The following is a 27,187-nucleotide window of genomic DNA, read 5'->3' on the forward strand; positions in this document are numbered from 1 at the left end:
TGACGTGAAATGCTATTTTCGAAAACTTCAAGAATACTGAATCCTGGCCTGTGGCTCGCGGCGAGGGAACTTTGCAACCATGTCGAGTCACTAGAAAATTTTTATGAAAATCGTTCTCATGGTTACGTGGGCAGGGAACAATTTTCTTGAAAAAGATATCCTAACTGCGATTGTGTAAATGCTAGAGTTAAAAGCTTTGTGTACAATTTTCATGTTTATTCAGCACTAAACAACTATCGCTTGAAAAACACCGTGCTGTAATTAATCATTAATTGAAAATCATACTTCATGAGGAATATAGAAATAATTTAGTGTTCGCATTTATCAGTAATTTACTAAGAAGACCATAATTTTAAAAATCAAATTCAATCTTTGATTATTTATTTCCCTGTAGTAAATATGGTCGATAAATCAATACAGTCGATTTCTTCATAAATAAATCATAGATAACAACACTTATATTGTCCACGGAATGACTGAACAAAATAAAAAAGATGAAATAAAATAATTAAATATTACTATTAACTTTTTTTTTACTTATTATAAAAGTTGTGCTTTGCGTTATTAGTAACATCGTTATTTTCTTACAGCTAATTTGCAAAATCTTTATTTATATAAATTTTAATGGACTTAATGGACTAACCGATTGTCCAATTATCAGTAAAGATTTAAAATATATGAAAAATGGAGAATTACGAATTAATTAAAAACAGCACAAATATGGATTTGCGGGTCTCGTGATTTCAAGGGTTTTGAGAGCTGAGACGAAATAGGTAGGCACACGTTCAAAGAGAAATTAGGAATCGATTGCAGTATGCCTGCGGCGCAACTTTTAATCACGCCAGAGCGTACTGTATCGTTTGTTCAGTTATCTGTTTCGCAATTTTCAGAAGGAAAACAGATTAATTTCGATGGCCGCGGCGTAAAAGTTAATGCATCATAAAGTGCACTTTTATCAAGCCTGCTTCAGAGGCAAATTTTTTTTATTGCAGCTGGAAAACATGAAAGCCTGTCCGTATGTTCTGATGAATCTCGCAGACCGATCGTAATATTTCTTCGTATTTGAACAGTGTTTTGCAATTTCTCAATACAGAATTGTATGAACCGTGCTTTCTGAATATTAATTACGTGTTTCCGGGAACAGGTCGGCATTATTTTGTAATTATCGAATCCAGTAAAACGGTTGCTCGCGATGTTTGTACTATTTCACGTCTTTGTAAATCTTTTCTTTCATTTGTGGATTAAATTACGGTTCCCATAGCTCTTCATTAACCTGTTTCTCGCTGGCGCGTTGCGTTACCGCAATAATGTTAAAAATTATTGTTTCTGTAATTTAGTAAAGCATTTTCTACAGGAAAGTTGTACGCTTCTTTAAATTAACGATATACACATTTCATAAAAATGTCTCTCTTAGTAAGGAGGCAGTATTGTGACAATGGTGGCTACATAATGGTGATTAAGAAAAACATTTAGAGCACAAATGTAAGAAATATTGAAATTTTGTATTATGCAATGTTTTACGTTGAGGTTCTGTTAACGGAACAATGTTTTATATAAGTATTGTTTGTCCGGCACATCGTTTCATTCTATGCGAAAAGAACATTGTTTAAATATATCCACTTATTATATTGATCTTTTGCAGTAGCGCCAATTCGATTCGCACCATTAAGTTGGAAAATGAGGGCCGGATGAGGATTTAGGAAGTGTTCTTTTAAAGTTAAAATGAACTCCCGTCTACACGTAAATGTGAGAAGTACATTGAGAGTAAGATGAAATCATACTGACTAAATGTCGTAATTTTTTCGAGATTACTATACAATATAAACGCGTAAATCTGTATAATCTTTCCACGAGCGGTACCCGGAGAGGGCAGCGAGAAACGTTTTTCAGTTTATCCATATAAAGCTGTCTCGCAATTAAGAATACAGAGGTTGATAGAAATCGATCACATGGTCAACGAACCACTTACGTTCCGATTTTCCGGGCGATCTTCTTCGAATTTCTATCGAAAGTGCGTGGCCCGGTACGGCCCGAAATTTTCCCAGAACATATCGGGGATCTTTGAACGGGAAACGAACGGCACTCGATAAGTATGCATTCAGCAATGCCCCTCGGTTTCCGCACGAGTAACGGTCAATAAATAACGAAGTTCCAGCCATTGTACATGCACCGGTGTACTAACAATCTCTTTATTTCGCTTTTCCCTTTTGCCGGCCCTCGTTCCCCAGTTCAGGTAGAACAGCTTCATTCGTATGTAAAGTGCAGAAGTAAATTTCGGAAAATTCTTCCGGCGTGTTGAGCTTAACTGGAAACTGCGCCGTTAGTTTTACGCTTCTTGCACGAACGATATTTCCATAGCCTTATATGTATAGGGGCGCATTCACGTGGCGATCCCAGCCCCGTATCGACACATTGATATATACGCGGCCCGCTTTCGCGATTGAATGTTTAATCCCGTATCGATCCCGATTTCTTGATCCCGGTTACCACTGGTGCTCGGTATCCCATGGATTATCTATTATTAGCGTTACCGCCTTATACGAGGACGCTGCCCCTAATGATGATTAAAAATCGACGAGCAGTAATTAAGGGGCTGATAAATGGCTTGCAAGCACGATTAGCGAGATTAACCCTCCGGGGACCGAGTATTATGTCGGCCTGAAAATATCTTATAAAGTCGTGTTCTGCATTAGCCCTCTCACGTTCGACCGCACGATCTATCGTTATTCTACGTTCTACTGTGTTTGTGTTCGTCCGAGGATCTTCCATCTTTCACACCACGGAAAAACATCGAGATGTTATCGTTCGATCTTAACCTTTCACGGTTGGCCAACGCGTGGTCTCGCGACTTCATTATTAAATATCACTATTAGCCTGCGGATCTTTATGCAAATTCCCGTTTTTTTACGTCCTTTTGCAAAATATAGAATTATAAAGTTTATCGGAGTTTTCCTTCGTCAATTAACCCCTTTAAGCGAAAATGGCGAGTCTCGTCTGCCAATATTTTCTGTGCCGAACTCGAGTTTGACGGGCGACGCCCACCGCATATTTAAATTTTTAAAAACCATTCTTCTAACCGTTAAGAAACAAATGATTACACATCCTCTTGGCTCTTAATCCGCCTAAAATTGTGCCAATATAGTTTTAACGTATTATTAAGAAGTAAACAATATTAAAAAGGGAACTCAAACAGTTCGTAAATTGCGTTCGTGATAATTTCAATTATGTTAAGATTTCTTGCTTAGTGTCGCTGTAACTTAAAGAGAATATTTTTCAATTTTTCTCTAATATTAGTATTACTTTATTAATCTGTTATATTACAAATGAAATAGTATGCGAAGTAGGGCTAAGTGGAGGATTTGACGAAAATTGAGATAATAAATGATAGATATGATCAGGGGGATTTAATGGAACGGATATTAACCCGAGAAAGATAACCTACGTCGCAGAGGCGCCTGCAAAGACTGTTGATTTTTGTTAATTTTTCATAGAGGTCTAGTGATTTAAGTTTAAAATTACTTAAAATATAAAAAAATATAATATAAATGCATTTTATTTTTACAATAATGCCAAACCTTTAAAATGACTAGATTGACTTAAATAAATATCCATTGTTAGTATAAAATTGACGCCTTAGAAAAGCATGCGCCTCTGAAGCGTATGGTTATCTTTTACGTACGTTGTCATATGGTTATCTTTCTAGGGTTAAATGAATTGCGCAACGATAAAGGTAAAAGTTGCCTTTAGAAAAGGACACTCCTCAAAAAACACCTCGCAAATTACGATAACTATTTAGTTACATTCGAGTCAACAGCTAAACGGTTGACATGATTCTGTCTACGCCGTAAGTTGATAATGATACAGGAACAAACGGACATATACTGCTTGGCTTCTCAACCGTGTCCACGTTTTTCTGAGCTCCAAGGTGACGACTGGTCAGATATTATAAATGAAATAAGTTCAGGGATATCATTGAAAGTTGTGCGAATTCCAGTACCTACGCTTGACAGCTCAACATTATGAAGTATGGGTGGTCTTGCATTCCTTGGCTTCTGGTAATTACTACTTACCAAATTATGTACCGCAAATTGCTACGTAGCAATCAGTTATGCTACGACAATTGGACCGTACCCTACTGTTACTCGTTAGTTGACCATTGTAACGTACGATGCATGAAGCTGTATCAGTGAGACAGTGAGAGAAACCTCTTAATTTTGTCGTTGATTTATTATTTAAATAAAAGAATTATTTGTTACTAAGTAATGACTTACTTATATATTCAAATAAATTAATTAAATTAATTAAAATAGTAAAATGTATTTCTTATTTACACAAATACATGCAATACAAGTCATATAAAAATTTAATTATTATCTTCAAATGAAATATGAATTTAATTTGTAATTTGTTATTTTTTATTTAAAATAAAATTTGCTCAACTCTGTTCAAGATAGAGCTATAAATGGAACTATTTTTATTGGGTGTCAGCTGATGTTGAGATCATGAAAAGCTAAAGAAAGGAATGAACACATCCTGTTCCCCATAGTGATTTATACAGATAAGTTCAGATCAAGTTAATTGAAAATTGGCACAAGAAGTGGGTCTAACAGCACGCGATACATCTATATCTTATCAAAAGTTGATACCGTATTTGTAAAGCTTGTATTTGTAAAACTTGTGTACAGATAATAAAAGATCAAGATAGCGTTAATCAAGTAAGAATAGTTCATACGAGATTGACACTCGAATTCATTGATAAATAGATCTTCAAAGAATATAGGAATTTTAATATTCAATTAACAATAAACTTTCTGAGTGCATCACCTCTGAATCTATTACTATAATCTGACAAATAACATCAACTTTTTATGTTTCACCACAGTTTAAGTGCCACCAAATATTTTGTTCGATGTTATTAAAGAAAAACGTAATGACCGCCAACATCAATTTTGTATGTATTCATTTAGATTGCCGGTGACGATAGCGTTATCATAAAACGGGCCGTTGTTTTATAGACACTGCTATAAACGTATAAAAACGAAATTAGCTTCACGCGATGTACCATAAAATATATTATCATAAACAATTTAGAATTAAGAAACAAATTGTAATAAAATGTAAGATTTTTAACTATGAAAATCAATAATATTACTAGAAATTATAATGTCATGTAAATAATATTTATTTATGATAATAATTCCTTATTTACAGACTAAAAGCCAAGGTACTTACTATCAAATAGAAATAATCGACGAATGAAATTGTTAATCATTTTCTAAATTATAGAGTGACTTATGATCGTATCGATACTTGTTCACCTTCATCTAGTTTCTACGTCAAGCTAATTCTTTAAAAATGAAAATTATTTTATCTCAAATTGCTGTACGAAGTATTCACGGTATTATAAATACGTCAACTTTAAAAATTACATTAGACAGTGAGGAGGAGAGTATTTCAAGAAGAAATTATGGTAAAATGGGGTAAAAATCTTGTACGTAAAATAACATCAAATATACGAATGTCTAACCAAAATAATTTGTATCAACTTCAGCGAAATACAAAAATGTCAATTTGTAGTATAAACGACAATTCTAAATACTTCAAAATGGTATGTATCAACAGCCTTAACCCTCAAGGATATTCGCAGTAGATTTCTATCTCACGCGTAATATTTGTATTCAAAATTTGAATACAGTAAATATAAATAAATTCAAAATATAATATAGTATCTACTATAAACACCCGATTATAATTATATATTTTATCCATTTATAACAAGGCAGCAATAGCGTCGCAGTTACGAATACAAATATTACGCGCATGGTAGAAATCTATCCCACGAAAGTCCGCCAAGTGCCGCCACAATTTCGGAAAAGTACACAGCATAATTAGACACAGCATAAGTACACAGCTGGAAGTCTCGTTTACACGGTAAGGACGATCCTCGTTATTCCGTCGAACTAATAAAACACCTCCGACTTCGAACATACGTGACATACCTATCACATTTCATAGCGAAGCTTCGGAAGCCCATAACAAATGAAGCCAAAGCATCTCCCTCGGAACGAGCAAAAACACCCAAGAGTGCACAACATGCTCAGGTAACAGCTCATTAGAACCGCGCGCGGAGTTCCGAAGGAGCTGCAGCAGGGGAAAACGGATGTTCCCGGTTACCGATCCTTCCTCTCGCAGCCGTTCCCGTTTCTCCGATTCGCAGTTTATTTCGGCGAGTGCCCTTTATCAGCCTACTATCCGTCTACGTTACCCCAACGACCGGCGACATTTTTTCTTCTCGTTCCGGGACGTCATCTGGAAAGGGCAGCTCCGCAGGGAACGCAGAGTAGATGAGCGTAGGGTGAGGTAGACGCCGGTGCCGGACAGGACAGGATTTGGGTAGGGACGGAAGGGTTAGGTTGTCCGTGCAATCGGTGGGATCGCCCGTACCCGCGATTTGGCAGCGATCCACCGGCGGCTCTCGGAGCTGGACGCTGGCCAACTTTCCTCGCCCGGATAGGGATTTCGGTTCGATGTGCGGCGACAATATTCTACGTTTATACGGGAACCGGCGTGTCCCGCCATCAGCCTCCCTACCGGTCCGCCCTCGACTCTCCCCGTCACCCTTTCACCCCCTTACTTCGCCGCGGTTCCCATCCAACGTTCGATTCTGCGGGTCGACGGCGCGCAGCCATTGTATCTAGCACTCGAAGCTGCTGGTTCATTTCGTTGCTCCATAGGCGGCTGAGGCGACTTATCGAGTGATGAAGTATATAGACGCACGTAGCCTGAAAACCGCTGAACGTGCCGTTGAATACCTATCTGCAAGCCGTACACCGAAAGACGGCGATTCCCCGGGAGTGATCGCGGAACTGATGGAAGAGAACGCGGTGCAGAGGAAGAACGCTCGGCGAGCTGTGTCTTCTTCGGGGTTCATTGATTCCGGTATTCCGCTGCCACGCCGGAACATTCCCGACCTCGCGGAGCTAACTTTCTTGCGTACACCCCTCGGCGACCCCTCTTCCCTTCCCGGAGGGTATCTGTCTTTTTTCACTGTTATTCTGTCGGAGCTTTTTGTTGCTCCTTTGGAAGGACAGCTCGTTTTTCCAATGGGAGCTTTTTAACGGAACGGCCTCCGTTTGTTTTTGGCCGTTTGGCAGACTGGAGGAAGAATGTTTGCACGGACAATGATTTTTGAGTAATTTATAGGATTTCTTAACCCTAGAAAGATAACCATATGACAACGTACGTAAAAGATAACCATACGCTTCAGAGGCGCATGCTTTTCTAAGGCGTCAATTTTATACTAACAATGGATATTTATTTAAGTTAATCTAGTCATTTTAAAGGTTTGGCATTATTGTAAAAATAAAATGCATTTATATTATATTTTTTTATATTTTAAGTAATTTTAAACTTAAATCACTAGACCTCTATGAAAAATTAACAAAAATCAACAGTCTTCGCAGGCGTCTCTGCGACGTAGGTTATCTTTCTCGGGTTAAAGAACGGGTTCTAGGGCAGTGGAGTCGGTTACTGTGGACTGGCCAATCATTTCCGTGCTTTTGATTTGTTTTCAGGCATAATTCTGTCGTTGCAAGGAAGAACACTTCAATTCACATGTTTTCACTTCCGAGATATTGTCGCTTATGGTTCTGATCACTAATGGTTCGCATTAGTAGTCGCATATTGTATAGTTTTTTTTAGTCTATAGAATTCGTTTTCACCGTGTTTTTTTCTGCTAAATAAATTTTCTATGCTGCCGTTTAATTAATGCGATGTAACAGCTTTTTTTAAAAAATATAAACAAATTTGATAACGTTAAAATTATTCTGAAACGTGATATAGCAAGTTTTAATTGCGCCTTAGAGTCGCCACTTTAGTGGAAAGGGTTTTACTTATCTGTTGCCAAATGTATGATTTATGTTATTCTTGTAGTATTCAGTTCTGTAATAACCGAAATTGAGTTGAGTTTCCTGTTTGTTTCGTTTTCACTATTGTGTAAATGTTATTTTATCTCGAATTATCGAGTAAGACATATTAAACTTTTACATTCTTTTATTTTGTTTATTTCCGAATTAAAAAATGTAATATGTTTTATTCGATGAATATGATAACAAACTAAAGACACGATTCTATATATAATACATACGTTATTCGTGTTTGATTAATCTCTTTGAAGATAAATTTTCGAGGATTCAGCAGAGATGAGGTTGGGTACTGAATAGGAAGATAGTGGAGCTTGCTGAAAGCATGCACGCGAATGTAACGTATACGTTTTCGCGCATAAACAGTGCAAAACTTGCAAAACTTCTTTAGAGCGAGGATGTTGACCGATGCTGTGTTCGTTATATGGAAAAGCGAAAACGTAAATTGAATGGAAATGCCGAGTAACGTTGTATGTATAGTAATTTCTCCCTAAGTCGTACTCAGATTGCGCACAAAAATCTACAATTTGGAAAGAGGAGATACGATGCGTCTCGTTATTACAGTTGTTGACAATCTGAAACTATGAAAACGAGCTGGAAGGCTCGAATAATCGTATCTCCTTTCCCCAAATTGTCCATTTTTGTGCGCAATCTGAGCGCGAATTAAAAAGAAATTACTGTATTTTTGGAAAATGGATCTCGAAGTAATAAATCGCACGAAGCTGGAAATACAGCCGTAGTTGTTTGCGCTATCAGAATTAAAACGAATTAACCAATCATGCTATTTCATTGTGGCATTCTAATTTCTGCTGATCAAACTTTTGTGGCATACTTCGTCGCGTTTTATATAGCTTGAATGGATAAAGATTAACTAAAATAATGAAGGAGATATAAAACTATGGTAAGCGCACATGCGACGATATTTAGCTGAAATATCATGTGAAAATTGAATCATCTGTTACGACTGGCTTAAGCTTCGGTTACGTCGAATCCATCCCTCCCTTTACTGTTCTACCCCATCATTACTGTTTGCAATTCCTAAGGATCATACAACCCAGGCAACCACAATTTTGCACACGGCATAATTATCGATCGATTTGTTCTCGAACATTCTGTTCTGCACAGTTCCAGTTGACGACGTATAAAGCCACATCCTGACACGGTCGCGAGTTCATTTGATAAAAGACAATACATTAATACGTGTCACGTTCCACGTTAATACAGCATTCGTCTACATATATGTGTTGGATACAATCCAAATACGTAAGTTCATGAAAATAGAAACGATCTACTCTTGAAGGAATTTAACTGGCCATCGAAATGTAGGTTTAAATTATTCTGTATATTATAAATGTTTAACCCTTACCGCTCCAAATGGCAGTAATACTGCCAAGCTTTAGCCAGCGTTCTACTCCAACCAGCAGTGTCATTGCCAGAATTTCGAAATGTTATGATTATTGCGTTCAGTTTCCTGTAAGCCAGCGTATGTTGTGGAAATATCTGCCGTCAATTTTAGGTGAAATATTTATTTTAATTTTATTATTACTAATTTGTGTCTGCAGTTGGCTACAAATCACTCTGTAAAATTCGTGGAGCAATAAGGGTTAATGTCTATAATTCAAATTTTGATAGTCATTTGCTGTTAAAACCTGATCTCAGGCATCATAATTAATCCTTCATTTAAAAAAACCAAAGAGTTTTTTGCTTCTTCTGTATACAACTAACAGTGTGTAGATCTCATACGTTACTCGACGATATACTTAAGTTACCTTTTGTTGCTATGTTTAATCATTGGACTGCGAATTTTATGCAGAGGTGAGTGAGTGATATAGAAAATAGTAAAAATATTACAAGATCTATTAAGATTATTATGTGAAGAATTAATTTAATTAACTTATATATATATATATATATATATTGAAACTATTATGTAAACCATTCATGAGATTAATTTATTGAAATTATTATGTGAAGAAATAATGTACAATGAACTTATTATGTCATGAGTTAATTTAATTATCCAATTATTTTATTTAATTATCGCAATTCTTGCACTTAGAGATCGATGCACAAAAGTTTCAGTTTGCACAAGGACCTGCAGCCTATTAATCATAGTGTTCTAGCACAAAAGAATAAACTATTTGTTTCTCCAAAACTCTGCCAAAATATGCGTGATCGATCAAGGGTTAATCGAGGAAAAACGAATTAACTCGGTGGAATTTCATTGAGATCGAGAGGCCTTGGAAAATACGGTTCGCAAACATAGAATCGTAATAGAGGTAATTCGCACGATCCATTCAAGGGGTCACGCAAGGGTCAACACGGCGACCTCACCCTCGATGGCTTCGAAAACACTGTCAGACGTGTAATCGTCATAAGCACGCGTACATCAAATTTGCAAACTCATAAACCTTGCTTCGAAAGTTTTAAACGTCGCATACATACGCACGGCGATGTTTTTCCACCATAAACCGTTATTCGTTAGCCGTCATGAAACGGGAATGCGATTCTTCTTCGCTGAACTTCAATGGTGAAAAAAGATCTCGCACGCACAGAAATACAAATAATAAATGAGTTCGTTATGACAAGTGGCGAGCGAATAAATTTCGAAAAAAAGATCTCTCTTTGTATAGGTCTCAATTAATCGGTGCAAATGGACCAATTCCAATGGTTTGGAAAACGGTAATTTATGGTCAAAAGTCGATTTTTCAACTTTTATATTGCAAAAAACGTTTTTTCTTCTTTGAAATGAGAACCTAATGAAGCTTCGAAATCCCAAATATAAATTCTAATTCTAAAATATAAAGAGAAAATCTTCAAATAAATACTAAAATTAACTATTTTTATTATTTTGAGAAGATTATTGTGAGAAGCAAGGCACGTTATTGTTTACTAACCAAATTTATTGTTAAGATAATTATTGTTTAGTTAATCCATAGTACCTGTAGAATTTATTGCACTTGTCGTTTTAACATTTTTCCATCTACAGATTATGTTTTAAAACATACGGTCAAAATTTTCGAAAATGTGGCTTATGTCACTATGATATTAATCCATTCAAATGAAAAGCGTGTAACACTTTCATACGTGTTAGCACTTCGTACAAATTTCTTAACTCATGAAGAGAAAATATTAAGTTTCTACCAATTTGAACTTCGACGAAACTTACAAACATTTATCCACCATTTCAGGATTTCGTAAAAATCGATTTAAGTGAAAAAACTAACGGAATTGTAATTTTTTCGTTGAGATAATTTGATAATCCGCAGATTTGTTGTCCAAATCTACGGAAAATGATGTACAACATGTCACAAAAAATCCAGCTGTACATGGTACTGGATGAATCACAATTTTATTGAAATGTTTCAGGTTTAACAAGAAGTTTGACGATTCAAAAATGTTCATATTACATTCCCTTATTTTTCCTCAGTCTACAATATTTCAGTTTGAACGTGAAAAAAAAACTCGTTACTTTTCCCATTGTCTGTCGAAACAATTCTTAACCCGGTTCCGGAATTTTCGAAATTCGTCGATAAAAAAAATATTGTTCGTGACACGAGACGCGAGCGGTCGTCGAAACATGAAATCCGCGATATTGGAAGGGCAGGGCACACGTCGCTTATCCGTTTCGCTTGGTCTTTGTCGGCGCGTTATAATTCAACGATACACCTATCGATCTAGTAATAGCCGCGGGCACCATGCCTGACAAGGATCAGCTTACTGCTTTATCGGTTACCGGTTGCTTTGTCCGTGGCCACAGCTATTTCCCACTTCCAGCGGGCAATTAGTTCATTCCAACGAATCGATAGATTTATCGAATAACAAATCGACTGACCATTGTGGATTACTGCTACAAAAAAAAAAGAGAGTTGAATGCACCCATATAAGGGTTCGCGAACGGGTACAAATTAAAATTGAAAGAGAATGATGCTGCGAGAACAATGGAACTATGTTAACAATGTCCGCTGTTGGCAATTGTTGAAAAAAAGAAAAGCAATTCGATTTCGCTTTATACTGGCGGTATTAATTGTTTCATGTTTTCGTCAAGGTACTGTTTCTGCCCGGATCGAGTACAAATAAAGCTATGGTGTAATTGTTAACTGTAGTTTGTTGAAAGATTGTGGTTATTGCATTTATTTACATTACATTACATTACATTAAGGATATACAAATGTAATGTAACACAAATTGATAACAGAAATATAGAACACTGAGAATGTCACAAGAATTCCAAAATATTGTTACATCACTTTTAATTAATTAAAACTATTAGAAGAAAATATACAGTTTGATTTGATTCCTGTTTTGTACAATTTTTGAAAAATTATTTTCGAGACGTATGTCTCAAAAGGCAATAGTAGACACTATTAGACAGCGGATCTTTATGCAAAATAAAAATGATTTGTTGAAATTGTATAGTAAACAGGAGTTAATTAAAACTGTGTTCTTTCTTTTAATAGTTTTAATTAATCGACAGTAATGTAAAAATATTTTTGGATATCTGTGATATTATCAGTGTTCTGTATTTCTAGTAACAATGTGTGCTATAAATGCATTAAATCCGCAGTCTAGTCATTACTAATTGAAGAGTTTATTAGAAGCTTCACGATTAATTCAGACAGATGGAAATATGCGCTTCTAAAATATATGCTAATGTCCAATAAAGCCACTTCCTGTTAAAAGTATTTTTAGATGTGACCCATTTGAACATTTAACATTCTTAATTTAAGAAAATATCGTTTTATAGCAAAATTCGAACGTCATGTACGTCTTTAAATAGAAAACATTATATAAATGTAAAGCTTTTATGAGCATTTCTATAGAGTCTATTTTTGAGTGTTACTTTAAACTTTGCACCATTTAAATTTTGTGTACTAGTTCGCAATACATATACATATTATTTGACGTTTGACAAGTAGAAACATTGCGGTGAACAAAAATGGAGAGATATTCGATTCGGTTGGTGCAAGGCGACCAATCTAACGAGCGGATGAAAGCCGTTCATTTTCTCGGCAGCCTCGCGCTAGTTGATCTCGCCTATCATTGGTTACTGTTTTTCGTTAATAACTCGTAAACAAAGCCGTGGATTGCATTTGCGCTAAGGAAAAAGTTACTTCAAATGACCTCAGGAAGCCCCCATTTCCCGATTGCGAGCGACTTTCTGCGACACCCTGTATAATAAAAATCGATCGAAAAACCGCCGAAAGCTGTAAGTAAAGTTGGTTGATGACCATCGTATGTAACGTTGGAATGCTCAGATAGTCCATTTTACAGAATTGTTATAAATATTAAGAAGACAGAAATAATACATTTATTAATGAAAAGAGTTTGATTTAATAACGCACTGATCGGTTTGTGCAATTAAAATCGACTTTCAATCTGAAGGAAGAAAAGCGGGCGGTGGACTGCCCTTTTTTCCATGAAGTGTTGCGAATAAAATAGTGGCGATTTTTCTTTGCATTGTTAAATACAGTTGCTTCGAATACAGCGTTGCGAAATAATCTCGTTTCAACTTGGCAATTTCTTTACATTTTTCAAAAGTTCACAGACTCGTACCTTTCTAGAAATTCAAGTAGTCTTCAGGATTTCTGTTCGTGGTATTATCGTCGCGACGATATAATAGCGTTGCGCCCATGCTGCAGCTGTAACAATGGATAGGTCCCAACGAACAGCTCAGATGGGCATCGCGATTTGCATTAGAGCGTCGCGAAATCAATTCTCGCGGCTTGTCTCTGAATCGATTTCAAAGTTAGTGTTGCGAGAATAATCGCGTTGCAATAGTTTCCTTCATATTCGCTATTTTCCTTTAAGTCGTGCGACGAAGTAACAACGGTTGAGTTAGCGTAGCGATTATAAACGCGATTTAGTTAGCCGCTATTTTTGACAATAATGAAACGAGATAGCCGGAGGTACCGGATCTCGCAGCATAAGACCATGAAACACTATCTCTGTGTAAAAAAGACAGTGTTACTAGACCTCGGTCTACATCCAGAGCGACCGGCTCTCAGAATGTTGAGCTGGAACCAAGGGGTGCATCTGGACGAAGGGGTGCATCCGTCTTGGCGTTACGACGTTCAGGCGGGTGGGTGGTGCGTGGCGTAGGAATCCAGGGTGGATTCTAAGAGGCTGGGGATAGTCCTTGTCGCTAAGCTATCTCGAAAAATTAGCGTTACGAGAGCTCTTCTACGCGATTATCTTAGCGTCGCGAAAATGGCCGACGTGTTGCGTTAGAGTTGCGAAATAAATAAATACCACACTGCGAGTAGCCGTTTCAAGGCTCGCTGCATCGCACACTCGACGATTCTCTTTAGAGTTGCGTGGAAACAGATCAAAGTGCACGAGAGTTTTTCATTTTGAATGAAATAAATTAGTGTGTGCATGCACTAATCGCGATTGCTTTTAGACAGCAATGTCTGTTCCTGAAAATAGTGTCGCGCAAGTATGATCCGTTCGCGTGTTTGTTTGGAATACATATCGAGTGGACTACCATTTATCAAATGTATCTTTTCTTCTTTATTTTCTTTTTTTTAGGTGTCATTCAAGATGACCGGTTCCACATTTTGTATTTTAAGATTGCTGAAATTATAAAGATTCTCTTTCATAGGAAATGATTAAATGAATTTCTTAATCCAAGTACTCATTGTACTAAAAATTGCGGACAGTCTAAATAAATTCAATCTTATCATTCTTACTGGGCGACACACGCATTCGTCACTTTTAATGCTCGGTAAGTTTACGGTGTATAGTTTAGTGTGTTGTCTAGTATACTAGTCACTCTGTCATCTGAAAAATATTCAAGTGATTTATTGCGTTTCAAAAGGTGCATGGAAACTTTTTTCGCTCAGTGTATGTATCAGCATAATAGAAAGATATTATCGGCGGAGCTATCGAGTCCGCTTCGTGTATACGTAGCCAATTCTTTAATGGCAACGCGGCCGAGACAATAATTCAGAGTTGAACGGTTATTTGCGTGGCGCAGCAGAAATATAAAATGAACGGATCGGCGAAAATACAGTGTCTGTAATTGCGAATCATCAGTTGGTGAATGGTAATGTAATAAGTGACGTCGATAAGGAAAGCTAGTTTGGCCCGGATGAAAACCACGGGGAAGGAAATCGTTCGGTCAGCAACGTAAAATTGCTGAGCAGAGGCAAAAGACGGGAAAAGGGCAGGGGGGTATAATGGATATTGGATGAAACGTCCGGGTGCAAGGAAAAAAGGAATTAAATCCATTTGTTCGTCACCTTATCGTTAAGTCATAATTGCGAAGCCGACATTCGATCGTTTGCACGGTTTGCCGAGGGAGCATTAAAACGCTCCGGTCCCGATAAAACAGCCGGCAGAAGAACTGCACGGGAAACGTTGATACATAGCCAGATAAAGGAAGGAGAGAGATCAAGTTCAATGGATTTCTAGTAAGCCCCGTAAGGAATATCGAATGCATCTTATCTGGGACGATATTTGTAACCGGCATTCCGATTCCTGCCAATTTACGTTGCACTTTCGAAACTGCTCGCCGCAATTACTTCGTATTGATTCGGGATCGATTCTCCATACGGTGTTTACGAATCAACGAGGATTTCTATACGGATTCCTATGACTCTGCTGCACGCGATTACTGTGTGAAATTGTTTTATGGTAAACTTGGCTTGAAAGTCAATTAGCGAGTGTGAAAGAACGTTCTGAGAGAATGTAGCTCGAGATGCGAGAGGAAGAAGACAGTTGAATTATCGATTTTTGTAATTGCAATGCTTGCCGAATGCCGAGTAATGTGTATTAGTTAAATATTTATAGTTCGTTGTTATTTGTTCTACATCATTAGAAATCCAACGGTTACCGAGTACATAGTCGGAGGAGCTGTAGAAATCCTCCACCGAATGCATAATATCGCTGACTACAAGTTGTCTGATGAGCGTGCTTCGGAGTGCAGCTTTTTTGATATCGAAAAAGTTCCTAATGAAATTCGTGTGCTACCAGGCACAAAATATTCGAGTTATGCCAAAAGAATGGGCTACTGAAAATAATACGTTTATATTATTATAAATATGTGTTCGAAAATGTAAATTGGCTAACTAAGTAGATCAAGCACTATCTTTTTATTCATTCGACCATTTGTCACATTTTCATAGACGATTATATTTTTAAAGCTATATACATAGAATCACTATATAACATATGTACAGTTATCCGATAGAATCCAATCCAGAATAGCAATAATGAAACTGAAAATATAGTTCGACTTCTTTCTTTTCAATTTTCGATATTATCTTGTAACATTGTACATCATAAATTGAGGTTTTAATTCGTTTTTAATGAAATGGAGTTTGAAATTATTATCGTAGAACGACACGTAGATTCCATGTTGGTGTTAGAAGAAAATAGCGATAGTTCCGAGCTGAAATTCGTGCGATATATGACATACGTAATTACGTAGCACGAGTCTTGTAAGTAGCCAGACAATTTCGACTATGGCCTACAGCCCAATTAACTTATACACAAGCATTTCGCCGTGTTCGCGCGCGGCCAAAAGTAGCAGCTTTTAGCGATCGCAATGCTGTATCTTTCAAAATGCATAAAGTGAATTTTTGCCCATTTATCCAAATGAACCAGACTTTGATCTAAATTTTACTCTAATAGAACTTTGTGTTAATATTCTGTATGATACAGGAGCCTTTGATGTTATCGGGAATTCGGAAATGGAAGCATGCATCACCGAGCGCGTGCCTTTATAACAGTATTGATCCGTCATTATCATATTTGTCTTCGAAAAGTTACGTTTTTAATTGACAATCCAGAAATTAAAAATAGTAAAAGTTCCATGAATTCGTTACGAAACAATATTTTTTAACGCTTTCTACTTGAGTCATTAAAGCTCATCTAAAATTAAAGCTGAACTAATTACAGTGGAGATTATGTTACACGGGCCAGAATTTGTATCGCTTTCACAAGATCAAACTGTACACTTTTCATTGTTACAGTTCTTCGGCGAAAGCCTTATCGTCTCTGAAAAATTATCTCAATGAATTACTGAAGCAGAGCAAACAGCGAGGTTCGATTTATTAAAAAGATATACGATTAGTAAATAGATAATCTTCTTATATTGTTCTTTCTATAGTATAGAACAATCAGTATAATCAGCAATGGGTTCTTCGCTATTCCAAAAGTCCGTTGATAGATTCATGTTTCCTATTTCGTGATCATGCGGATTGAGAAAAAGGGTTAACAAGTTACACGTGAAGCACGACAGAAAGTAGTGAAAGCAAAATTAATTCGAAAGCTGGGGATCTACCCAGAAGAAGACTGCTCATTGTTAATTGGAACAGCTGAGATTCAATAGTAGTTAGACGAAAACTTAAAGAGATTTGTCAATACTGCATAACTTCCGGAGACTGAAGCAGTTCCGCGAAATTCGCTAGGATCAAAGAATATGAGGTGTGTCTATAAAGTAATGAGACTGGTGTTACATAATTTTTTTGTATACATTTAAGCCACACAATAACATTATCATCATCAAAGTATTTATTCAAGATTGGTTTGTCACAACAGTGTTCCCATCGTACACAATACACAGTTCCTTTCAGTGGACATTCTGAACATGAAATGTGAAACACACTGGAAAAATATGAATTTTTGTGTGTTTTAAAGGCTGTTCATTTTTGCAACCTTGGACTACCTCAAGATCGCGTTCTATACTGAATTCGTCTTTTTCTGTACTTTCACAATAAGAAAACAAAAATAAGGAATTCTATTTAAAAAAAGGGGCGACGTAAGCTTTAAATAATCTTGAAAAAATAAAGATAGAATTATTTTTTGTATACATCTTTCCTATATATACACATCTGGGCCTTTAAACGTACTGTTATATAATATTATACCTTGGCGAGAACAATCAGCGAACTGCTATTACGTGAACGTGCAAGTCGTACGAACCGCTGGTCCGCCGAGTTCACGTAAACGGATTTCTACTGTATTGAGCTACGCATCCAGTCCCATTACTTTTCAGAAACACCTCGTCCATTCTGTCGAAGGTGGAAGTTTATTCGTAGATTTGGCCAGTTGATCCGATCCATATATTTGATTAGTGCCTGAGCGAGTAAGTGTAATGGCGCAAGGTAGTCCGCCGGGCAACCCAGCCCCTCTGTCCAGCACATAAGGACCAAAGTGCACTCGACGAGGGTCCCGACAAACGTCATAGCTCCCGAACTTACGAGCACACGTGTGCGTGTGTACAAGCAAGCATACTCACGTATTTCATTGAAATAGAAAGGGTATTCGCCGGGCACAGAACAGTTGAGCCTCGCTTTCAGGAAGCTCGTCCATCTGTCGCTGAACGCATGAGGTCCGCCCTTGTCGTGCTGGCACACTCTACCGACCCGCGAGTACACCGCCTAAAATACAAATGGGAACCTCGAACAATTGGCTTCTTCGATTCTTTCCTCTCGCCGCGCGTCTTGCCCCGGTATCCGCGGTGGCCATTGTATTCCGTTGCCTTCGCGTTCCATCGTACCGGTGAAGAACAAAATGAAGAAGACGAAAAGAAAGGGTACACACAGGCCAGAGACCGACCCAGCGAACGTCTTGGCGAACGAAAATTTATTCGAGAATAATTTCTTTGACAAAGGGGGAAAATTTGCTGGCCGGGCTCCGCCGCGACGGAGTATTGAATATTCACAATTCCAAGCTACTATTATGAGTGCAAACTTTACCTTGCCACAATTCATGAACTCGACGGCGGTCTCCCGAAAGAAGAAGAACACGTAGTCCTCGTAGGCGAACGAGCTCACGAAATTCGGCCCTGTAATCACATAATTCAACTGTGTTAAGTGCGCGATGCAATTCGTGCGAGATTCGATCTGAAAAGAATATCTGCGATTCGAATGACTAACTTTCTAATCGAATATTTCATTCGTACAACAATTATCCATTGTTCCTCGTAAATTATTCTGTCTATTTATACGAATAGAGATTGCAAAATTATTTGAATAATTTATTCGGATAGAGATAGCAAAATCATTCGAATAAATTATTCGAATTACAATGCGAACAGAGATCGTCAAATTATTCGGATAACAATACGAATCATTGTTAACTGTGTTACTATGCGATTTTATTTATTCGTGTATCAGAATCGGGCAAAATTTTATTTGGAAACATTGCATCGGAAAGTTTGTTACTTTTGGGTAGATATTGGTATAAATAAATTCTTATAAAATTGCGTAAAAACAGACACGGTTAACAATTATTTGCATTATCGTTCGAATCATTTTACAAGCTCTATTCGAATCAATTGTTCGAATAATTCTTTATTAATTTATTGCAGTCTTGGATATGAAATTAATGGACGATTTCATTTATCAGCATTGCATTTTTCAAACGTACAAAGTTAGTCGAACGATTATGTACTGCATAATTATACGCGTATACTTCACGGTACGGTATAGAAAATAATGAGTTCATTTAGCGTCCATCGATCGATCTTCAGTAACGCGGCAATTCGAGTGCGTTGCAAGATGAATCGCCGGCAGGATCGTCGCGTGGATATTACGATCGATCAAAAAAATATCCTCGGCAGATAAGCTCGAAATGTATTACGTAATTTGTGTAAAACCTGCATAACGGATTCGCGATACAATTTATCGGCTATAAATAAGAAGGGACCAAAGTGGTGAAAAAAAAAAAAAACGGGACACGCCCGATAGATACGTAAACTGCAGCCGGTAATTTATGTAAAGCTTCTTACATCGCTTAAACATCATCTATTATATAGGAGTCAGGTATAACAAACACAATACCGTGCGATAACTTTTCACGTGCAACGATGTCGTAAAATTTTATATGGATATGGTACGATGAGGAGATACGAGCATTCGAAAATAGGATGGGGAAACGGTTGAACCGTTCTATTACGCGGCATTTGTTCAACCGTACCCATTAAAGTGTCGATTAAAATATGATATATTTCAATTACGTGTCCACGAATATCGCCGGTCCCGCAGAAACGATTCTTTGCTCGTTATTTTATAATAGTTACCCTGTAGTATATTTGGAAATTATTTTTTTACCGTTTCGTGCTGTTTCTCGTTTCGTTCTTGTATTTAATGCCAGAGTCACATGTCCTCCGCAATTTTAATAAAATCTTTTATTACTTCGTCTACGTGATATTATAAACTTTTTTTTTGTAATGAAATGATTCTTGTCAGATTGACATGCCAGAAGACGCAAAATCAATAAAAACAAAACTGAGATTTTCATGTATTCTCTTTATATTTATAAAGATATATAATATAATAATAAAGTAATATAATATAATGAAAATATATTATATAATATAATAATCCTAACAATTAATATAATCTAGGAAGAAAAGAGAGACAACTTTCGTAGGAAGTTATTTTGTTTGTGGATACTTTTCGCGTTTATGGTCGTTTCACCGTGTTTGAAGCGATTCAAAAGGTACATAAAAAAATTACATTTTACGTTAATCTGCTATTTCTTTATACGAGGTCACTTAATAAAGTTTGAAAGAATTACATTGTTCCAAAGGTTCATTTCAACCAAATAATAATTTCATAATTGTCTATTAAATTAGTAAATGCGGTGGCTGAAGAAGTAAAATGTTGGAAACGATGAAACATTATTTACAAGATGCACAGCACGTCTGTATATGCTCATATTCCCTGGATACACAAAGACTGTAAATTACAAAAGAACTTTTGGAACAATCTGATACAAATACTGTCTTGATTCAACGTTGATTTGAAGTCTACGAAAGTGGACGCGGATTTTTGCGTGTAATATAAAAGAGAGAGAGAGAGAGAGAGAGAGAGAGAGAGAGAGAGAGAGAGAGAGGGAGGGGGAGAGAGAGGGAGAGAGAGGGAGAGAGAGGGAGAGAGAGGGAGAGAGAGGGAGAGAGAGGGAGAGAGAGGGAGAGAGAGGGAGAGAGAGGGAGAGAGAGGGAGAGAAAGGGAGAGAGAGGGAGAGAGAGGGAGAGAGAGGGAGAGAGAGGGAGAGAGGGAGAGAGAGAGAGAGAGAGAGAGAGAGTAAAAGGTAATCATAGGTGACACTTGGCAACATAATTCGTGTCTCTGATAATTAGTTAATAAACATCAGTTAATGAAGGAACGCGACTATCGATGAAATAAGAACATTGGAACTAATTCTAATATAATCAGCGTGACTTTCATTACCGTTTAGCTGGTTGAGATCCGAGCGCTCTGTGCGAATGCTTTCCCTGTGAATTAGCGGCTCGCCGCCAGAGAAGTCGGCCACTGTTGCGGCGTATAGCTGTCCCTCTGAAACATGCATAAACGTTTTCGTCAGTTCTAGTCGCATCTCCGACAATTCTATCATTAATCTTCGTCGGCAAATATCGTGTTATTTTTACCTATCTGTCTTGTTTATTTAAGATCTTACATATTATCTACTGACGATGATTTCATTAGTTTTAAGAATCTACAAATTAACTTATTTTAGCCTTAAACATTTACTTCGCTTTTGTGTACATAAGAAATTGTAGTAATTTTAACCTTAACTTGTAGCTTGTTTGCGATTATTAAAGGTAATGAGCGTTTTGAAACAAAGCATATATTATGGGAACATTAGAATTCCCATAACCCAACATGCTCAGGAATTCAGCAATGTTGGAACACTAAATATGCCGAATTATTGAACTACTACGAATTTTAACCGTAACTTGTAGCTTGTTTGCGATTATTAAAGGCAATGAGCGTTTTGAAACAAAGTATATATTTATTATAGGAACATTAGAATTCCAATAACTCAACATGCTCAGGAATTCAGCAATGTCGGAACACTAAATATGCCGAATTACTGAACTACATTTGTAACGATGCAAAAAGGAGGGAGGGTGTAATTTTGCTGTTGGTTTAACTAATAGGTTTAACTTGGCATAAAGTGCAATTTCCACGAATTGAACAATTGTATAATATAAAAAAGATATATAATAATAATAATCCTTTTTACATTATACAACATAATTAAAATTACATAACTTGTTAAATGCACACGCCTGTTGTACACACACACATATCGGATAAATTAAAACTCTGCACCTCATGAAGGTCAAAGGTTTCCTCATGGAGGAAACTTTGGAATCTTTGTGCATATTCTAGATTTATAAAACCTTAACCCTTTGCATTCGAATGGCGACTCTGAGGCGCTACTAAAAATTGGTGTACTATTTTTCAAAATCATTCTAAGAGCGTCGGACTCGTTTCTACTTGAAAAGAAACTATTAAAATTGCATTGTACTTGTCAACAGGCTCAATTTCATGCGCATAAGTCGCAATAAATTATATAAAATAGAACTACTGTAGATCAGAAATCATGTTTTGGATTTCGAATTCGAATAGCTTCGACCGCAAAGGGTTAAAACATTTTGCATTAAATGCAATTCATCTTTCGTTAGTTGACAATCATATTCGATTTGACGAAAATAAGTACTTTGGAATTTAATGGACAGGATTTAGTTTTAGTTAGTTAATTTTCATTTTCTGTATAATGTATGTCAAATGTACGAAATGAAAAACTACGTTGAATAATGTATACAGTGAAACTCCGTTTATTTTAGCTGCATTTGTATGCACTACATTTAAGCACCGCCTGGTTAACTGATCTCCTGTTTCATAAACGAACAATCACAGCCAGTGTAAATTGCTTCAAGAAAATGCTTTAAAAGAAAGTAAAAAGAAACTGTTATGCTTAGAGTCCATCTAGCTTCACACCAGGCTCCAAAAGTCGGGCAAAAACGGACTCCATCGACTGCTTGGATAAGTTAGAGTCCCGACATGAAACGTTTTCCTTAGTAAGTTATCGGTCCGTCATCGATTCGATTTGGTCGAAGAGCTCTCGCGGCTCCTTTATCCAGTCATACTCTTTAATATGAAATGTTGTTCCGGAACGAGTGCATCGAAATTAAGTTGGCGAATCATTCTAACCCACCAATTGGATGCTGCAAGAATATCATTCGTGGATCATCGAACGAGTGGGCCGCGCTACAGAGCGTTAGAATAAGTAATCTCTGTATATGTATATGTGAGAAAGATGCGTGACCCGAACACAAGCTTGAGGAAAAATAGATTTTCGAAGTGGTAAATAGATTATACATATTTATTTTAGATTATACGAATTTAGCAAATAAACTTTTTTTTTCAATAATAGCTACATATGAAAATAGTATTTCAGTTACACAAAGTATCCCAAGATTATGGTACTTCCGGGAAATGAGGAGTTGCCTGAGATCATTTGCGGTAACTTTTTCCTTAACAAAATTGCAATCTGCAGCTTTGTTTATGAGTTATTAACGAAAAACAGTGACCAATGAGAGGCAAGCTTAGCTAGCACAAAGCGGCCGAGCTTGGAGATGGAAAGCTTTCAACGGTGGAAGCCCAGTTCCGCCGATTGGCTCGGCCGCTTAGCGTTGGGCGAGCTCGCCTCTCATTGGTCAGTGTTTTTCGTTAATAACTCGCAAATAAAACCGCGGATTGCATTTTTGCTAAGGAAAAAGTTACTTCAAATAATCTCAGGAATCTCTTATTTCTCGGAAATACTATAATTTTGAGACACCCTGTGTATTTTGACGGTGGCTCGTTGAAATGCTATTCTGAAACAAGTATTTCATTAAAATATAAGAAAGTTTATATTTCCGTAAAAACACTTATAGTGTATATTCATAGAGCTATAGTCATTAAGTCAATAGTTAATAGTCAATAGTCAATAAAGAGTATCTTGTTAGTATTAACACTATGCCGTCCGGTGGCACCACGCTGGTGCCATGCAAAAACTATCTATTGTATGCCGGTGGTACCACCTTGGTGCCATTTTAAAAAACTGAAATAACATTTGAAGTATATTTCCTGGCTGTTAAAAGGCGGCAAACTAACTATAGCATTGTGCGTATTTAACCCGAGAAAGATAACCTACGTCGCAGAGGCGCCTGCGAAATAAACAACTGACTGCACCGTGGATGACGCAAAGACTGGAAGCACCCACTTTGCCAAGGCATGTGCGAAGCAACATTGAAAATATTCTTCCAAAATCTGCTGTACAGGCTTCCACAGATGATGAAGAAGAACCCTCAGCCAAAAAAAGGCGTTATTGCAGTCTTTGCACGTCTAAAAAGAAAAGAATGTCAAAGATGACCTGTGCCAAATGCAAAAAGACAGTTTGTGGTGAACACAAGAAAGACGTTTGTCATGACTGTCTCTAAAGAAATTTTTTATAATATTATAGTTTTTTTTACACTGATTATATTATAGTCTACTAATTTGTAAGGATAAAACACTATTTTTTGTGATATTTTACGGGATTTGTTCCCATAAACCGAAGACTGTTGATTTTTGTTAATTTTTCATAGAGGTCTAGTGATTTAAGTTTAAAATTACTTAAAATATACAAAAATATAATATAAATGCATTTTATTTTGACAATAATGCCAAACCTTTAAAATGACTAGATTAACTTAAATAAATATCCATTGTTAGTATAAAATTGACGCCTTAGAAAAGCATGCGCCTCTGAAGCGTATGGTTATCTTTTACGTACGTTGTCATATGGTTATCTTTCTAGGGTTAACTAAGAATTAAGTACGAAAATTCTTGGATGACTTATCTTAACTTTAGGAATTCATATTACCGCCATCTTCGAAATTTTGTTTAAAATCTAAAATTTCCACGCTATTATGCCGGCGTCAAACGAAAGAATCATATCCAAGATCTGCGGACGGCATAGTGTTAAAAGTGTGTGAACAGTGTCGTTTTCATCGAGAGTACGATGATGACGGAGGCAACGACAGTATCGTCCTGGGGGCAGAGAGGCACCTTCGAGTTAATTTCCATGTCCCGTCGCGCCAGTCGGAAATCGTTCGCGGACTCTGCCGCGCGAGAAGGTTCCGTGGAAGGTGGATGCTTGCGGGTAATCATGGTGCATTGTCGTTCTTCATGGCGAGGAGGCTTCTCCGGGGCCGGTATTCGCTCTCTCGCAGCTCGGCGCCGTATCTAGCATTCAGCCGGGGCAATTAAAGAGCACTAAATTTCACTCGGGACACGAGGCGGTGCGTACATGCGGAATCCTTCCGTCCTGTTCATTTCGACTGTACTCGCGGGGCGCGCTGGTTATAGGCGCGATTGCCGCTTGTCATCAACCGTCGTCCCGCCGCGAGACTGCCGGATGCGTGTTATACTATGCAAATTATTCCGCAACGTTTCGACACCGTTACGCCTGTTGACAGGTTTTTCCTGTCGGCTGGTGTTGGTGGATCGTTAAACGGTACCTGCTCAAGCACACCACGCTGGCTTCCGTAATTGTCCGGGTGACGTCGGGCGAGAATGGCAACGCACCCGGGACCTGCTGCGACGGGAATAGACTGCGCTTAACTACCCGAGGATGACTACGAGGTCAGAATGATTAGATAACTCCCGCTAACGTTGCTGTGGTCTCGAGGACCGTTTCTGAAATATTCGAAACTTCATTTCGAAGGGGATCTCGCGAATGTGTGGGGCAAAGTCGGACCAAACGGTCCTCGCATCATTTTGCGGATCGACTATGAACCCGTGCACACGTTATTGTGTTTAACGTTCAATCACCCGGTCCTAGAAGTAACTAACTTGTGTAGTTTTGTAACGATGGGACGACTGTATCTTTTCAGAGCTTTCGTCATTTTTATTACTATTAGACTGCGGATTTTATATATTTATGGTAGAAATTGATGGATGAAATTGAAAATAATGAGAAGTTTAAAAGAAATGAAGAATGTTGCTGTCGAATTTTCAGCGCAGTCTTTTTAAGTAACGAGAGATCAACATAGAATGGATCTGATCTTCTGAGCTTCTTTAAATTAAGTTGCTGTGCAAATGAGATATAAATCTTTCCAGTGTAATATTTCGGCAAAGGTTAAATTAGTGTAGTTCTTGCACGTTCTTCTTTCACGAACAATGGTGTTTTTTATCTGTGTGGAACTTTCATGGTTGCTGACACGACGATGAACGTGTAAACTAACCGCTATCGATTATGTTGCACAAATGTTCACAAGTATAATCTGCATATAAATTCTGCGATGAGGATGAAACTACGCCGAGGGAAGCTGGATAACAAGTCTTTGTGTCGCGAAACTAGATTGACCTTTCGCGCGAAAGGCTACCTATCGCGAAAACTAAGCAGCCGATTGGCTTTATTATCGCTTGCCTGCAGATGAATGTTGCTTGACGCAGTGATTAGTTTAGCCATGTCACCGTGATACATCGTCGACTGTAAATATTATAGGATTTCGAAGCAATTTAATACTTGGTAGGTGTGCAGTAAATGTAAGTTACCAGTTCAATTTCACTGCCATTAATTCTAATTAAACGAAACGTTAGTACGAATATGTATAGCGAGACGGTCCGTGAAATATTTAATCATAAATGCATGTCGTGGCAATATACGTCCTTTACGTGTTATGAATTACGAACAATGCGAATTATATTGCCTGTATAGTCGACTCGAGCCATTGATAGCAGCTAATTGATTGTTCAACGTTCGGATAAGTTATGTAACAGTTTAAACAGAGACTGAAACGCATAGCAGAAATGTTGAAGAATCATTTCCAAGAGTCGCGTAAACGCTTTTAATGCGATCTCCTTTCACAATCATGCATTTCTCATGAAACTAATTTTCCCTAATGCCACTCGAAAATTGTAAGTTCTCGGCTTTAGTACGGGTTGCTGCACATTTCAACTTTCTGCTCTGCAACCTTCGCATTTATACTTCATGCCGTTTCCTTCCTTGGAGTACGATTTCTTATTCACACGGTAGCATTTCCCGGCAGTCGTCGAAGCAAATATAGTTTCTTGAGTGACGCAAATATTTACGTACATTTTTCTAAATACAAATGGAAAACATTGGAAATCGTATTTGTAATTATCGTGGTAACTATTTGTAGTTATCGCGGCAATTATCGCGGAACCAATGTGGCACGGCTTCAAAAAACGGAACATCTCGAATCGAGATGTGGCGTAAGTCACATTTTTATATTTTACATAATCTATACATGTCAAAATGTTAAAAGAAGACAAGCGAAGTAAGTTATAAAGTTACTATAAATTAACGTAGCTCTAAATTATCTTGACAATTAATTTGGTCAAACACTACCATGATTCTAATCGACAAAAACTATCGATCACTATCGATAGTGCTCTATCTTTAGAAGTACCACGGAAAACTATATATTTATATAACTTCATATACTATAAAGTATCAGAAACACAATA

The 27,187-nt window shown here is 37.3% G+C and overlaps 1 protein-coding gene across 5 annotated transcripts in view; it reads right to left on the minus strand.

Annotated features, from left to right (window-relative positions):
- Positions 1–27,187, minus strand: part of LOC117222855 (semaphorin-1A) — an 870,584-nt gene that overhangs the window by 62,237 nt on the left and 781,160 nt on the right. For all 5 annotated transcript variants that reach the window (XM_076527085.1, XM_076527084.1, XM_033474843.2 and 2 more), the window contains 3 exons: positions 21,110–21,214; positions 18,629–18,717; positions 18,169–18,310 (listed from right to left, as the gene is read on the minus strand). In XM_076527085.1, coding sequence (XP_076383200.1) covers positions 18,169–18,310; positions 18,629–18,717; positions 21,110–21,214 — 336 coding nt within the window. The remainder of the gene's footprint in view (positions 1–18,168; positions 18,311–18,628; positions 18,718–21,109; positions 21,215–27,187) is intronic.

Source organism: Megalopta genalis, chromosome 17 (assembly GCF_051020955.1).
Source record: "Megalopta genalis isolate 19385.01 chromosome 17, iyMegGena1_principal, whole genome shotgun sequence".
Classification (NCBI taxonomy): Eukaryota; Metazoa; Arthropoda; class Insecta; order Hymenoptera; family Halictidae; genus Megalopta; species Megalopta genalis.